General features: G+C 50.3%; 1 protein-coding gene across 1 annotated transcript in view; it reads left to right on the forward strand.

The window, feature by feature from the left end:
* The first annotated feature begins 6843 nt into the window (after window positions 1-6843).
* Window positions 6844-16829, forward strand: part of Foxk1 (forkhead box K1) — a 63941-nt gene continuing 53955 nt past the window's right edge. The window contains exon 1 of the mRNA XM_021186744.2: window positions 6844-7395. Within this exon, the coding sequence (XP_021042403.1) occupies window positions 6878-7395 (518 nt within the window). The 5' untranslated portion in view covers window positions 6844-6877. The remainder of the gene's footprint in view (window positions 7396-16829) is intronic.

Here is a 16829-nt window from a genome sequence, read left to right on the forward strand (position 1 = left end):
ATTATGAGTTAATACTATATAAATATGTTTCTTTTTTTTTTTTTTTTTTTTTTTTTTTTTTTTTTTTTGTAGTGTTTCTGACAGAGCCCAAGCAAAGCAAGAAATCTACCACTGAGCCACGCCCCAGCCCCTCCCTGGGGAACTCTAGGCAGGGGCTCTACCACTGAGCCACACCCCAGCTCCTCACTGGGGGATTCTAGGCAGGGGCTCTACCACTGAGCCACGCCCCAGCCCCTCACTGGGGAATTCTAGGCAGGGCCTCTACCACTGAGCCACGTCCCAGCCTCTCACTGGGGGATTCTAGGCAGGGCTCTACCACTGAGCCACACCCCAGCCCCTCACTGGGGGATTCTAGGCAAGGGCTCTACCACTGAGCCACACCCCAGCCCCTCCCCCTGGGGGATTCTAGGCAAGGGCTCTACCACTGAGTGACACTTTTTTTTACCTTTTTCAATTTTTTTGAGACAGCTTTTTGCTAAGTTACTCAGTCTGACCTCAAAATGTTCTGCTGCTTCAGCCTCTGAAGTAACTGAGAACACAGGCGTCTGTGACCAGGTCTGGCTGCAATAAAAATTTTGTTTGGGGATACAAATATCTTGAAATGTGTATGTTGTTGTTATGTGTGTTTGTGTGTATATGGCCATATGTATAAAAGTGAGTGTTTGTGTGTGTGTGTGTGTGTGTGTGTGTATACATAGAGGTCAGAGAAGGATGCCCTATTCTGTCACACTCCACCTTATTCCCTTGAGACAGGGTCTCACTGAATCTGGAGCTAGGCTAGCAGCCATCAGTCCCCAGAGATTCTCCTACCTCTGCCCTGGAAGCATTGGGATTAAGGGTGTAAGTATAGCCACACCCAAACTTTTAAACTGAGTACCAGGATTCAAACCCAGGTCTTCAGGCTTGCACATAAAACATTTTTCTTCTCTATCTACTAAGATTTATTTATTTACTGTTATATGTAAGTCCACTGTAGCTGTCTTCAGAGACTCCAGAAGAGGGCATCAGATCTCATTACGGATGGTTGTGAGCCACCATGTGGTTGCTGGGATTTGAACTCAGGACCTTCGGAAGAGCAGTCAGTGCTCTTAACCTCTGAGTCATCTCTCCAGCCCTGCAAAGCTGCTTTCAAAGCGGTTCTGCCTCTGTGCATTGCATCAGCACCATGGGAAAGTTCCAGTTACTCCCCATTCTCATCACCCATGAGTGATGTCATTCTGGGATTCGGAAAGCAATGTGCAGAGCTGTGTAGCAATACCCATTGTGATTTAATTTGCTTCCTAGTGATCTTAAGCATCTTCAATACTTTCTGTTTAGATTTCATTTCCTTTTTATTTTATGTATATGAGTGTTTTGTCTCTATGTATGTCTGTGCACCCTGTGCATGCAGTGCCTGAGGAGGCCAGAAGAGGGCATCAGATCCCCCGAGACCAGAGTTTGAGATGGGTCTGGGAGCCATGTGGGTGCTGAGGAGTCACACTCATTGCTCTGGGGAAGCAGTCAGTGCTCTAACCACTGAGCCTCTCTCCAGCCCCACACTCAGTCCTCTGGGGAAGCAGTCAGTGCTCTAACCACTGAGCCCTCTCTCCAGCCCACAATCATTTCACATTTTTTTTTTAAATGACTATAGCTATTTCTAGTGTGTGCTCCTGTGGGCACACACGTTGTAGCACACATGTAGGGCCCAGAGGACTAGTTTTTCAGGAGTCGAATCTTTCCTTCTACCCTGAGAAGAAAGGTGGTTCTCTCATTTCTGCCACTTCCTGGCTGGTCTGCAGGTTGCTGGCCAGCTTTCCTGTCTCTGCCTCCCATCTTACTAGAAAACTCTGGGATTAAAGACACACTACATCACATCAGGCTTTTTAATGTGACCCCTAGGGATCCAACTCAGGTGACCACCGGGCTTGCACGCCAAGTGTTTTTACCTGCTGAGCCACCTCCCTCGCTACCATGAATGCTTGCTTCTTTCCCAGACATCTTCCTCGAGACATGCCTGTTCATATCCTTTGATGGGTTTTTGTTTTTGTTTTTGTTCCCTGTTTGGTTTTGTTTTAAATGGATGGTTTCTCTAGCTATTTACTATGCCTTTGTCCCAGCCTCAAACACCTCCCCGGGCTGGGATGTAGCCCAGTGGGTAGAGTGCCTGCTTAGCATACACTAAGGCCCCAGGTTCCAACCCTCGCACCTTGTAAACTGGGTGTGGTGCTGCATGCCTGTAATCCCCCCACCCCCACCCCAGGACTGGAGGCAGGAGGATGGAAGGCTCAGGGGCCTTCTTGGCTACATAGTGAGTGTGAAGCCAGCCTGGGGTATATGATATTCTGTCTCAAAGGTGCAAAAATAAATAAATAAATAAATAAATAAATAAATAAATAAATAAATTTAAATCAAATCAAATCATCCGGCCCTTAGTGCGGGTTTTCTTGTGACTGGCTCTTTGGCTGGAGTCACGGCTGCTTCTTTTGGCTCCTGCTGTGAGCTCTGACAGTCTCTCTGAAGGTAAGGTGCTGAGCACTCTATGGCCTCTTTTACTGGCGGCGGGCCTTTTTTCTTTTGTAGAGTGCAAGCTTTGTGAGACAGCTTAAGCAGGTCCTCTGGTCCTGAAGGGATGGAGAGAAGAATTCAGCTTCCCACATTTTCATTGTTCAAGGGCTCTTTTTCAAACCGGCTCTTTTCTTGCCTCTCTCTGGTAGCTGTCAATATAGCCAATGAATTACTGTTTAAGGAAAAAGGAATTGAATAGATGTCTAGACTTGCCAAGGTCAGGGTGAGCTGGCTCTGCAGCTCTTGATATCATTACTATACCATTTCTTCCTTCTTGGCAGAGAAAGAGGAGAAGAGAAGGAAGGAGAGAAGGAAGGAAGGAGGAAGGAGGGAAGGAAGGAAAGAGGGAAGGAAGGAAGGAGGGAAGGAAGGAAGAGGGAAATAAGGAAGGAAGGAGGAAGGAAGGAAGAAACTTATTTTTTGTTCTTTCCTGCGTTATCTCCTGTTGTTTAGACTCAGATCCTAATCCTAAACTGTCCTGTGTACCAGACCAGACTGGATTCGAACTTTTGGCTATCCTCCTGCCTCTGCTTTCCAAATACCAGGGTGGCAGACATGCACCACCACATCCAGTTCCCAAATCCTTCCAGGATCCAGTGTGCCCCTCCCATCCTCTGTAGTCTTGTCTGGTTCAGTTACATTGATGTAAAATATACATACAGAAATATGTCACATTGGCCACTTGTAAGTACATTTCAGTGGCACTGGATAGTCACACTGGAATTAGCTCCAAGCTCTGTGTCTCAAGGAGCTAAAGCTGAGAGTGACAGCACAGGACATCCACTGTCCTTCTCTGACCTCTTCCCATGAACTCTGGCAGGGCATACCTGTACACACGGGTGTAGATACATAAAAAATTTAAGTTCACATTGTTATGCAACATCAGGCACAGTGGCCTGTAATTCCAGTACCAGGCAGGCTGAGGCAGAAGGATTTACCATGATTTTTTATTTTATTTTGTTTTTTTGTTTTTTATTTATTTATTTATTTATTTTGGTTTTTCGAGACAGGGTTTCTCTGTATAGCCCTTCTGTCCTGGAACTCACTCTGTAGACCAGGCTGGCCTTGAACTCAGAAATCCACTTCCCTCTGCCTCCCAAGTGCTGGGATTAAAGGCGTGAGCCACCACCGCTCAGCTAGATTTACCATGAATTTAAGGCCAGCGTGAGCTCTAATAGTATAGCCTGGGATTCAGTGTAAGACTCTGTCTTAGGGAGAGCCAGATAGCAAGCAAACAACAACAAAAGCTACTATGCAGCCACCATCGCCGTTTGTCGCTAGAACCTTCTGGCCTTCTAAACCGAGAAGGCCTGTCCCCGCTGAAGCACCTATCCCCTTGAACATGACTGCTCTTTGGGCCTCACGCAAGTGGAACTAGAGGCGCTAAGGATATGGCTCAGTTGGCAGAGCGCTTGCCTAGCATGCATGAAGCCTTGGCCATCAGCTCCAGCCCGTGCCAGCTCGCCCTCCGCACTTGGGTTCAAGTATTCTCGCTTGGGGAAGAGGATCCTCAACCTGTCGCCACTGCCCACGGCCACATCAGGTTCCTTTGCCACCATTTTTCAGAGAGTGTGTGCCTGAGCTAGGTCTGGTGGCTCAGAAGTATAATCTCACCCGGCTACCATGTAGGCTGAGGCAGGGTGATCTCAAGTTTAAGGTTTGTCTGGCTTGCAGCATAGAATAAGGCCAGTCTGGAGAACCTGGTAAAACCTGCCTGCAAATGGAAAATACTAAAAGTGGTGACAGGCTGATAAGATGCCTTGGTACAGGGCTGGAGAGATGGCTCAGCGGTTAAGAGCAATGACTGATCTTCCAGAGGTCCTGAGTTCAATTCCCAGTGACACATGGTGCCCCACAACCATCTGTAATGGGATCTGATGCCCTCTTCTGGTGTATCTCAAGACAGTTACAGTGTACTCACATATATAAAATAAATAAGTCTTTTAACAACAACAACAACAACAACAACAACAACAACAAAAGATGCCTTTGTGGGCAAAGGTGCTTAACACTAAAATAGGACTGAAGTCTTATTCCCCAGGCCCCAAATGGTGGAAGGAGAGTTGCCCTCTGACCTCTACATAATAAATAAAATGTAATACTATTTTAAAGAGGTGGAGCATAGTTCAGTGGTGGAGCACTTGAGCACACAGGACCTTGGACTTAACTGTAGTACTGCAGAATGAAAAGGAACACGGGAGCAGGGCATGAACATGTGGCTCACATGTTCAAATTCTAGCATTTGAACATGGAGCCAGGATTACAAGTTCAACCTCAGCTATACAGTAAGTTGGAGACCAGCCTAGGCTACAAGAGACTTGGTCTCAAACACACCCCACAGACCAAGCCAAAAGGAAGCCAATCCTACATTTAAAAAACGCTTCTGCCCCCACCTCTTAAACACAGTTATTTAGACATCATGACACGTGAGAAAATGGTTCTCAACCTATGGGTCACAACCTCACAGAGGAATTGTTTATCAGACATCCGGCATATCAGATATTTACACCATAATTCATAAGAGCAGCGAAATTACAGTTATGAAGTAGCAGTGGAAATCATTTTATGGTTGGGGGTCACCACAACATGAACTGTATTAAAGGGTCCCAGCATCAGGAAGGTTGAAATCCACGGCTCTATCACGGTGATACGCTTTCCAGTTAGGGTCCAGAATGGATAGGCAGGGAAGTATGGGATCGTAAGCAGGCCAAACCTCCCTTCTAGCCTCCCCACAGGACACTATGCCCCCCCCCCCCACATGCACTCTGTCAACACGCATCTAACATGGCTGCGAGCATTGCATTGATCACTGCAGGTCTGTAATTCACGTGTGTATCTTTCATCATGAAGCTTACCGAGGGCAGCACCTATGTCTGTCTCTAGTCTCAATTATTTTTATAAATTCTTTTGTGTGTGTATGTTTGCACGTGTGTCTGTGCGTGCGCCCGTTCATACACGAGCGTGAATAACTGTGTGCTCCTTTAGCCCTGTTTTATTCATGTTTTTGTTTTTGTTTTGAAACAGTGTTTCCACTATGAACGTGGAGCTCACTGATTGGCTAAGCAGGCTGGCCAATGAGCTTCAGGGATCTGTCAACCTTTTTCCCAAAGCGCTGGGAAGATCCAAGCTCTCAATGGGTGTTTTGAAGGTCGCGGGGAATGAACTCTCCTGTCCTGGGGGAATGAGTGCATCAGGCAATTTACCAACTGTGTCAGCTCCTTCAGTCATTATTAAATGTGAGAAATCGTGTGTATATGTGTGTGCGAGCACTCGCGCGCTGGAGGTCCTGGGGGAAGACTTGGGAAAATTAGCATCCCAGTGCAGGACCTTAAATTCTCAAGGGACTCACATGGTGCCAAGTTCACCATTTAAATGTTTTCAACTACTGTCCATCTTCAGGTGTCCACAGTCCCTAGGAACCGGCAGAACTGTTCACCTTAAAAGGAACAAGGGGAACCAGCTGTGGTGGTGCACAGCTGTGACTCCAGCAAGAATTGTTGAGACAGGTTGGTCGTCAGCTGGAAGCCAGTCTGGTCTACATACATAGACCCTGTCTTTAAAAAAAAAAAAAAAAAAAAAAAGAATGAATGAATTGATTTTAAAGGGCTAGGCTTGGTGGCACACACCTTAACAGCTACATTCAGGAAGCTGGAACATGAAGATTATGAACTTGAGGCCAGCCTGATCTAGGTATTCAGAAACAAGGCCAGCCTTGATATGAGACAGGATCTCAACCAAAACAAGAACAATCAAGATGGTTCAGTAAGTAAAGGTGCTTGTCACCAAACGTGTCGACTTTAATGCCATCCTCAGAACCCCACAGGGTAGGAGAGAATAGACTGCTGAGAGCTGACCTCTGACCATACAAACATCCGTGCGCGCGCGCGCGCGCGCACACACACACACACACACACACGTGGTGGAAAACCACAAGTAAATAAATGAATGAATAAAATGTAATTTGCAACATTATACCAACACCCCCCCCCCCAAAAAAAAAGCAAAGCACAGAAAGAGTAGCTGTGCAGAAACGATCAGCAAGGAGCAGAGACCATTTCAAGCATCCCTGGACTTTAAACTCCAGCCCCAATAGGACACCCCTAAAAACGTAGTGAGTCCAAGCCCCAACGCACGCCTTTCGGGGCTGGAGGAGGGGGCTCTGTGCCTCTCTGCACCCGCCCACCGCGAGTGGAAACTGCGCGCGCAGCGCGAGGGTCCTGCGGCGTCCAGGCTCCGCTCCAGGACGCGATCCAGCCCGGGTTTCCGCGCGCGCCGCCCCGCCCCGCCCCGCGCCGCCTCGGCCGCCACCGGAGCCGTTCGGATCTGCGCGAACATGGCCGAAGTCGGCGAGGACAGCGGTGCCCGCGCCCTGCTGGCGCTGCGCTCGGCTCCCTGCAGCCCCGTGCTATGCGCCGCGGCCGCGGCCGCCGCCTTCCCGGCCACCACGTCCCCGCCGCCGCCGGCGCAACCTCCACCCGGGCCGCCTGCGCTGCCCGCCGAGCTCGGCCCCGGGCCGGTGCCCTCCACCGCCGCCACTGCCACCACCACCGCGCCCGCCCTGGTGGCCGCGGCCGCTGCCTCCGTGCGCCAGAGCCCCGGGCCGGCCCTGGCGCGCCTGGAGGGTCGGGAGTTCGAGTTCCTGATGCGACAGCCCAGCGTCACCATCGGCCGCAACTCGTCGCAGGGCTCGGTGGACCTGAGCATGGGCCTGTCGAGCTTCATTTCCCGGCGCCACCTGCAGCTCAGCTTCCAGGAGCCTCACTTCTATCTTCGCTGTCTCGGCAAGAACGGGGTCTTCGTAGACGGGGCCTTCCAGAGGCGCGGAGCGCCCGCCCTGCAGCTACCCCAACAGTGAGTACTGCGACATCCTCGGGTCACCCCTCTCCGGACCTGGCCTGAGCCCCCTGGCCACCCCTGACCTCTACCCCGCCCGGCTTGGCTCCTTGTCACCCTCTGATCTCGACCCTGCTCAGCCTGAACCCCCGGTCCCCCCCCCCCCCAACTCGCCCCGCCTGGTCTGGCCCTTGGATCGATCCTCAAATCTCTTATCGTCCCCACCGGGTCCCAGCCCCTGGTCACTCCCTCCTCCATCTCGACCCTGCCAGGCCCTAGCCCCTCTAATCTCGACTCTATCCGGCTCTGATTCCCTGCCATCTCCCAGTCTTGATCCCACCTAGCTCTGACCCCTGGTTACACAGATCTCCATCCCACCCGGCCCAGCTAAGCCTGATCCTTAAGTTACTGGTGATCTCAGCCTTCACCTGGCTCTGACCCCGTGGTTATCCTGATCTTAATCACGACCCAACTAACCCTGACTCCCCAGTTAACTCATTGGGCCCTGATTCCTGGATGGGCCCGACTGATTGGTAGGGTCAAACCCAGATCCCACTCAGCCTGAAATCCTCTCACCCAGACCCTGGACAGGCCTTAACACTTGGGTCCACTCTAACCCCTTTCTCTCTCTGACTCTCTCTTTCTCTCTGTCTCTCTCTCTCTGTCTCTGTCTCTGTCTCTCTGTCTCTCTCTCTCTCTCTCTCTGTCTCTGTCTCTCTGTCTCTCTCTCTCTCTCTCTCTTTGTCTCTCTGTCTCTCTCTCTCTCTCTCTCTCACACACACACACACACACACACTTGCACACTCCCCGACCCCATCTGTCTTCCACTCCTCCCACGTTGGAGCTGGCTGCCCATCATCTCCAACCCTTTCCGAACCCAGCTCATCCCTGATCCCACCTGGTCTCAAAACCTGGGATCACTCTTGACCCCCCATCTTAGCAGCCAGAAGCGGTTACCCCTGACTTCCCTTAACCTGACGGCCCTAGGGCCACCCCTAACCCTTACCTCACACAGCCTAAGTCTCCAGAGGTCATCTCTGACTTGGGATGGCTTGAGACCATCAGCTCACGCTGATCTCCATCTTTACCAGCTTGGACTCTCTGGGTCAGCTCGAGACCCTCCAACCCTGAAACACTCTCCTCCTCCATGGTCATGCCCTGACCTAACCCCTGGCCAGCATCCTGAGATAACACCACTCCTCCCCAGCCCATCGCCCTCAACCCTGATTCCATTTAGACAGAACCCCCAGGGTCACGTCTGACCTTTGCTAGTCAGAACAATGCTAGGTATGCTCCTGCCTCTGACACCACAGGCCAGGACCCAGTCTTCACTTTGAGGAAGGACTGATGGGTGAGCTGTGCCTCTCCCACCTGGGAGGGTGTTACCGGGGAGGTAGACGGTGCAGGGGGATATGGTGAGCTGCCTTGGGGGCTGGGGGTGGGGGGCAGTCCATGCTTTAAAGGCCTGTCTGGAGGCAGAGGCTTTAAAGAGGCAGAGCAGGAAGTGCTGTGCCTCAGTTTACCCCCAGAACATGGTAGGAAACAGGTCTGTCCCTAGCTTGGCCCAGCTTCCAGGACACTGCCCTGTGGCATTTCAGCACCATGCCTACCTTACCCTCTTCCAAGCTCCCATTCTTCCCAGGCCCTGTCACCCTTGGGGGTCTTAAGATCCTAGGTACTAGGAGAAAGCCGTGTTAATTACTTCCTCCCCGCTGTTTCTTTTTCTATTCAGTAATTGCTTCTACCGCTCACTAGTGTTCCTTTGACAAGGTTCACAGGTGTGTGTGTGTGTGTGTGTGTGTGTGTGTCCGACTCATTACTCATTTATAAGCACTGTCAGTGTGCAGTCTTTGCTGGGGTCGTTCCCAGGTCTGGAGTACTGCTGTGTATGTCCGCCTTCTCAGGATCCAGACACGTTATAGATTCTGTACTGAATAACTTTGAACCCCAACAGTGACTCATCCCATTAGGGTGTGAGAGGGAATTCGACCTTCATTTCCCAGGCCTGAAAGCTGTGTCCTTGTGAAGTGTACATAGCTGGTGGGAGAGCGCTCCGGGTTCCGCCCCCAACACTGAAAGGAATAATTTTTTTTTTTTAAAAAAGGCAGATTTCTTGGAGGATGGTTGTTCAGTTAGAAGGTCATTAAATTCATTCCTGGGCCTGAGAAAAATTGACAGATGGTCATTCTCTCTCTCTCCCCTTCTTAGGGGCTCTTTCTGAGACTTAAGTTCTGGTGACACTTCTGTCTGCTATCCTGTTCTTAATCTCCAGTTCTCGTCTCAGGGTTCGTGTCCCAGCCCCTCCTGCTTCATTCTTACGTTGGGGATGGAGGTGCACATGCAGGAGCCTAGGGAAGAGGCCACTGACGGCCTGCTCTGACCAGCTCTTCACCTCATTCCCTGACGAAGAGTCTCAGGTTGGCAGCCAGGAAGCCCCAGTCATCCTCCTGTCTCCACCCCGACAGCACTGGGGTTGCAGCAGCAGGAAACCACACCTGGCTTTTTACCTGGGTGCTGGGCATTCCAGCTGACATGCGCCTGCTGCGGGCAAGGGTTCTTACTCACAAATCCATCTCCCCAGCCTCCCTCACTGCCTTTTAAAGAAAAGGCTTTCTTTTGCACAGAATTGTCCCCCCACCCCCCACCTTGAGTAAAGTTTCAACCCATAGAGTTCCCACTCGTGTCCTGAGTAGGGCAGGGCTGCTATTTTTGAAGTGATATCGGTGTGTGCAATGCCTGGAGTTCTGTGTCCCAAGACCTGGCACATATAGTGGATGCGTGTCTGAGCACGGTGGCTTAGCTGGCAGGGAAGTGACTTACCACTGAGCTCTGAAGCCCTTTGGATGGGTACAGAATGCCCTGTGCTGTGTGTGTGTGTGTGTGTGTGTGTGTGCGCACACTCGCATTGTGAGTGCATGTGTATGTTTGTGTATGTTTGCACCAGTATGCTGTGTATGTGTGTGTGTGTGTGTGTGTATACACGTGAGCATGTATATCTGTGTGTGCACATGAGTGTCTGTGTATGTGTGTACTTGCACTCATGACCGCGTGTGCATGTTTGTGCATGCATGTGTGCGGATGCACGTGTGTGAGCATGCACACATGTTGGAGTCAGAGGGTAACATACCTTCACTATGATCTTTATCATCCTCCAGGGACAGGAAGAACCTTTACTGACCCCGGAATCTGCTGGTTTGGCTAGACTGGCTGGCTAGCAAGCCCCGCAAACCTCCTGCCTCAACTCTGTAGCACTGGGGTTACTGGAGTGCAGCAGGGCCCCCAGCTTTTGCTTGCATGTCGGGTACCAAGGTTGGGCCCTCAGGCTTGCTGGTGCTTGTCCCTGGAGCCCTGTCTCTGGCCCTGAGGCACACTTTCTTTTTCTTTTCAGTTTTTATTTTGAAATGAAAATTTCATTAGTGACTTGGAAATAATGGCAGTGTTTTCTGTGCCCATCTCTTGTTTTGTTAGCCAGTTTTAACACTAACATTTGAGGTTATAAGGCCAAGTGTGGGTATGCACACCATAGCGGCAAATTCAACCATTGCATTACAGCTTTGTTGACTTAACCACTGCTCGCTTTCAGCATGCTCCAGTAGCTCCACGCTCGGCAGTTTTGTCCCCTGTGGACGCCCACACTGATTCCCAAAGCAGCCCTGATCCTCAGCTGCCTTCTCCCCCACCCTCAGGATAGCTGACAGTGACAGCCATTTATCTGGGTGAATTTGTACACACCACACACTCTCCTAAGGTATCTCCCACACAAGAGCAAAACCATAATCCAACTGGAAGCATATCTTTTCAAACCTTCAGTGCTTTCAATTACTGGTGTCAGGGAAAGTGTTTCCTGTTATGTTTGATCCTTGGGTGAAGAAACACCCAGAGCTGCCAGGTACTCAGGCAGAGGGAGTATGCCTCTGTGGTACTGAGGTTCAAGGGTTCAAGCCTAGGGCTTTGCATGTGCTAAATAATAAGTAAGCAGAGAGCCACACATCCCTAGCCCCTCACTGGGGGAGTCTAGGCAGGGGCTCTACCACTGAGCTACACCTTCCAGCCCTCTTTTCACTTTTTATTTTATGACAGCCTCTTACTAGGTTGTCCAGGCAGGCCTTGAACTTTCAATTTCCTGTCTATTTCTGCAGAGTATCTGGGATGATAGGCCTGCATCGACAGGTCATATTTGTGTTTTGAGTTTGATTCAGCGTCTTCCTTGTGCGTGCGCACGTGTGTGTGCGTGCGTGTGTGTGTGTGTGTGTGTGTGTGTGTGTGTGTGTGTGTCTGTCTGTCTGTCTGTCTGTCTGTCTGTCTGTCTGTGTTGGTGATGATGTCTGTTGGCTTCTTTTTACTATTTACTTTGGGATTGATTGTTACACTTGAAGGATGCCTGTGCTGCCCCAGGAGAGTGCTTGTTCTGGGGTCCTCTGCTTAGGCTCAGTCAGGGATCAGATTTTCTCCCCAGTTCTGAAGAAACAAAAAGTAAAACCACACACACTGGGTACTGAACCTCAGCACCCGCGATCCACGGTTGCTGTCTCACAGCCACCCTGTACCTTCCTCCCCAGTTCTGCTCCAGCTAGAAGCCAGTCTCAGGTGTGGGGCCGCCCTGGGGAAGATGAGGATCCCTTAAGAGAAGAGAAAGGTCTCCCCAGTGGCTCACCTCACCTAAGAAATCAACAGTGAGTTCTGCTGGCAGCACCCCTCAGCTCCACTGCCCCATCGTGGTCTGATTTCTCACCCTGGAGTGACTAGAATCAAAGTCATAGGCTGTCTGGCTGTCTTCTGTCTCTTGTGTGCCTGTGAGTCCTTGTGCCTGTATATGGGGCACATGTGTATATGTATGAGTAAAGGGTACAGATCACCTTTGGGTGTCGTTCCTTAGGAACATTCCTCCTCCTCCTCCTCCTCCTCCTCCTTCTCCTTGTTCTCCTCTTCTTTTCTTTTTGGACAGGGTCTCTCACAGACCCTGGAATCTGGAGCTCATCAATTAGGCAAGCCTGGCTTTCAGGTCCGAGGGGCCCTCCTCTCTCTGTACTGAGATCACAAACCCACCCTGGTTTCTACCGAGTCTTTCCGGATCGAACTCAGGTCCTTGTGCTTATACAGTAAGCGGTGTCCCCACTCAGCCACTCCCCTCTCCCGGACTCGGATCCTCGAGCTTATACAGTAGCAGTGTCCCCACTGAGCCCCTCCCCCTCCAGCCCTGGAGGATTCGCATCCACCTTCCATGCATCTCACTCTCGCTCGCTGAGTGATGTGTTGAAGGGACAGGGTCATTTGTCCCCAGAAGTTTCCACAACTCCTTGTAAGACTAAATTTTAGACACAAGCAGACCTTCACTTTTTCGCCCCTGCAAATGGGTGTTGGCCCCAGAGATTGGGTCTGATTTCAGTTGATTTTTATCTTCTCTTTCTCGTCAGAACTGCCTCTTACTGGTGTTTGGTATGGCTATCAGGAGACAAAACTGTCTTTATCAGATTAGATTTTGTGTGCACAGGGAAGCAAGTCTGTGTGTGTGTGAGAGAGATCATACTCAGATCCTCATGCTCGCTTGGCTTTAGTGACTGAGCTGTCCCATCCCCACCCCACACTCCTTTATTCTGGCGAGCCCTGAACTCACCATATGACTCGGTTAGGCTGACCTCAAACTCCTGATCCTCCTGCCCCAACCTCCCAGTGCTGGGGTGACCGGTGGGTGGCACCCTGTCAGCAGCTCTCGGCATTAGGTAGGAGATAATCTGAGCTGCATGTGTCCTCGCTAGGACCCTCCTGTGTCTCTGGCTACCAGCGTCTGGTTGTCAGAGGGACTTTGCCTCAGGGAGGAGGGTGGAAGTCACAGATCACAGTGATTAGACTCACATCCCGATAAAATATAACCAGATGGCAAGGCGACTTTGCTACCTAAGGAATTGCTTCAGATCTATGAAAAGATACTTGACAGCTCTTTGCCATTTCCAGCTGGTCAGTTGACTGTAGCCAATTAGTTGTTAAGCCATTGAGCATCTAGTTAGCAGCTGAATGTGTTGAAATCCATTTGAAAAGGCCTGACTGGGGCTGGTGAGATGGATCAGCGGTTAAGAGCATCGACTGCTCTTCCAAAGGTCCTGAGTTCAAATCCCAGCAACCACATGGTGGCTCACAACCATCCATAACGAAATCTGATGTCCTCTCTTGGAGTGTCTGAAGACAGCTACAGTGTACTTACATGAAAGAAAGAAAGAAAGAAAGAAAGAAAGAAAGAAAGAAAGAAAGAAAGAAAGAAAGAAAGAAAGAGAGAGAGAAAAAGGCCTGACTCCATGAAGACAGACAGTTCCTGACTTCTCATTGCATAGCATCACCAGGGCTGACCACAGCACCCCCTTTGCCCGCAGACCCCTACTCTGGTGCCCCCAAACTTCCCAGGGGACTGCAGGGTGGGGGCAGATTGGTCAGGAATGGGTATCAGCGCACAGCGTCATCTTGCCGGTTGCTGTAGGAGAGGGTGTCTACTCAGACCCTTTCCACCATGTGGGGACTGGGGTTTTGTTTATCCAGCAGCCTGGCATCATGCAGAAGGAAGGACACTAGGAGGGCAGCAGAAGCCAGCCACCTGGGAGAGGGGACAGTCCCACTGGTCCTAGGGGAAGCCCCACTGGAGTGGGGAGGATCCACAGGGGTGGTGTGGGTGACTTGGGTTTGGTGGAGGAGGCTGGAGTGCAGCGTGCTTGGAGCTGGGGAGGGAGAGCTGTTGCCTGGGCAGTCCTGGGGTTAGGACTTGCAGTACAGCCCCCTTGTAGGGAAGGGCTTCCTTCCGTTTATTGGGAGGCACCTGCTGCTGGGTGTCAGGCTTGTCAGTTCTGCTACACTGTGGTCTGGTTATGAAGTTCCTTTCAGAAGGTCTGTGGGGGCCTAGGGCTGCAGCTCAATCAAAGACCTACTTCCCTCTCAGGACTGCATCAACCAGGTGTGATGGTGCACACCTGCAGTCTAGTGCGTAGAGGCAGGATCAGGAGTGCACAGCCGGCCTCAGCTATGTAGTGCAAGGCCAGCTAAGTTACTGGAGACCCTGTCTTCAAAAAACCAAAACAAAGAAGTTTGCAGGGATGTAGGTCATTAGGAGCTGGCACAACGAATCTGTGCTAAAAATGTAATCCATTCAGTTTGCACTGAAGACTCTGGGGCAATCACCCAAGGAACAAGAGTTTTATAAACCCTTTTTTGATAAGATGGGGCCTCATGTAGCCCAGGCTGCCCTCCAGTCTCCTCTGTAGCCAAGGATGACTTTGAGCTGGTCCTTCCCCTCCTTAATGCCAGGATCACAGATGCGCAGCACCACAGCCAACAGTTCATCGTTGTCTGTCTATATAACTCACCACTGGTCCATAGGAAAGATGATGTTGGTCATGTAATGAGACTTAACTGAGTTTGTACTGAGCATACAGAAGCTTTTTGAGCAGATATAGACCATGTAGAGATATAATGCGGGTCTTATTTGATGTTTTTGGAAAAAGACTGGGCTCTGTTTTAAAAAGCAGAAATGAAAGCAAAGGAGGTGGGGTTTGGAGACCAAATGAACGTATTTGTTGTTTTTGCATCTTGTGAATGTCGGGGGATAAACTTGCTAAATTAATGACAACTCAAATTGCAGCCATGCCTCATTTCCATAATTACCCTACACTTAAGGCATTTCATATTAAAATGAGAGGATTATAGGAAAAAAGTGCTTTTACTTTGGTTTCCTGGAAATGGGCCCTGTTATAACTGGCTTGGAGATCCTGTAGTCATTTTAAAGCATTGTTTCTCCGAAGGTTCTAGCTTCCAGGTTAAACGTTGCCAGCCTATGAGAGGTGGGGAGGGGGGAGGGGGAAAACGACCCTAGCCGGGCATGGTGGCGTATGCCTTTAATCCCAGCACTCGGGAGGCAGAGGCAGGCAGATTTCTGAAGTTCGAGGCCAGCCTGGTCTACAGAGTGAGTTCCAGGACAGCCAGGGCTATACACCAACCAACCAACCAAACAAACAAACAAAATGACCTTGTGAGCACATCCCTGGCTACATAGCAAGTCTGAAGCTGACACAAGCTACGGGAGACCTTGTCTCAAACTAACAGAAGACCTTATTCTAGGAACACACACCACATTCCCCAACCTAACCAAACCAAAAACCTGGATTTGGCCAGATGTGGTAGAACATGGCAATTGCCTGGTCGCTTGGGTAGTTGAAGGAGGAGGATCTTGAGTTGTGTACTAGTGGACCAGCCTGGGCTACATAGACAAGCCTGTCTCAATGAAGCCTCCAATTCAGAGTGAGACCCGTTGTGCTGTTTGAATTGTGTTGTCAGTTTTGGGTCTTTTAAATCTTATTTATTTATTTATTATTATTATTGTATGTGTGTGAGCATATGCATGTGTGTGTTTGTGTGAGTGTGTGTTTGTACAAGCGCGTGTGTAAAGGGTGCATGCCACAGCACACATGTGGAGGTCAGAGGACAGTGTCCAGGGATCCCATGTTTCCTTCCATCCTGGCTCCTGCAAGAGAGCTCAGGCCAATAGACTTGCAAGGTGACCGTGTTTTTTGTTTTTGTTTTTGTTTTGTTTTAACCTCTGGAGCCATCGCAACAGTGCGGTCATTGCAGTTTTACTGTGAGCCTCCTGAGTGGCTAACATACTGTAAGCCAGCTAGACGCTGTGAGCCTCCTGAGGCTAACACTGTAAGCCAGCTAGACGCGCAGCCGCTTTGGCTTTCGGTCTGCTGCAGGGTGTGAGACAGATTTGGCTGCACAGTGCTGTAGCTGGAAACAAGGGGCTTGCCGGACAGTTGGATAGTTGTGCCTGCCCCCGGCTTTTATCTCTCACCCGGCAGGACTTGACCAGCAGCTTCTTCAGGGTTCATCGCAATGCAGAACCTGAGCCAAAGCCATGGGCCAGTGGTCAGTGCCTGCATTGCCCCATCATAGCTCACGTTGGGAATCACTCCTTCAACCCCACGTGTGGTTTTATAACACCATGCGTTCATTCACCAGAGTGGTGGCAGACCTCATTAGGACCGAATATCTAACTGAATAAAGAAAAGGTTATTTCTCCCTAGGTTCCTTGCATAAATTCAGTCTCCATGAGGCTAATAAGACATGATTTGTGTGTGTGTGTGTGTGTGTCTATCTTAATAGGAACAAGCCCTTTGATATACACAGCTTTAGTTGTTCTTTCTGAGATGGGCTCCCAGGGGACCTTGTGTTACCTGAGCTGGCCTCAAACTCACTAGGTAATTAACCCTGACCTGGGGGCTGAGGATGTGGCTCAGTGGTAGAGTCTGTGCCTAGAATCCCCCAGTGAGGGACTAGGGTGTGGCTCAGTGGTAGAGTCTGTGCCTAGAATCCCCCAGTGAGGGACTAGGGTGTGGCTCAGTGGTAGAGTCTGTGCCTAGAATCAATCCCCCAGTGAGGGGCTGGGGGTGTGGCTCAGTGGTAGAGTCTGTGCCTAG

Source organism: Mus pahari, chromosome 23, assembly GCF_900095145.1.
Source record: "Mus pahari chromosome 23, PAHARI_EIJ_v1.1, whole genome shotgun sequence".
Taxonomy (NCBI): Eukaryota; Metazoa; Chordata; class Mammalia; order Rodentia; family Muridae; genus Mus; species Mus pahari.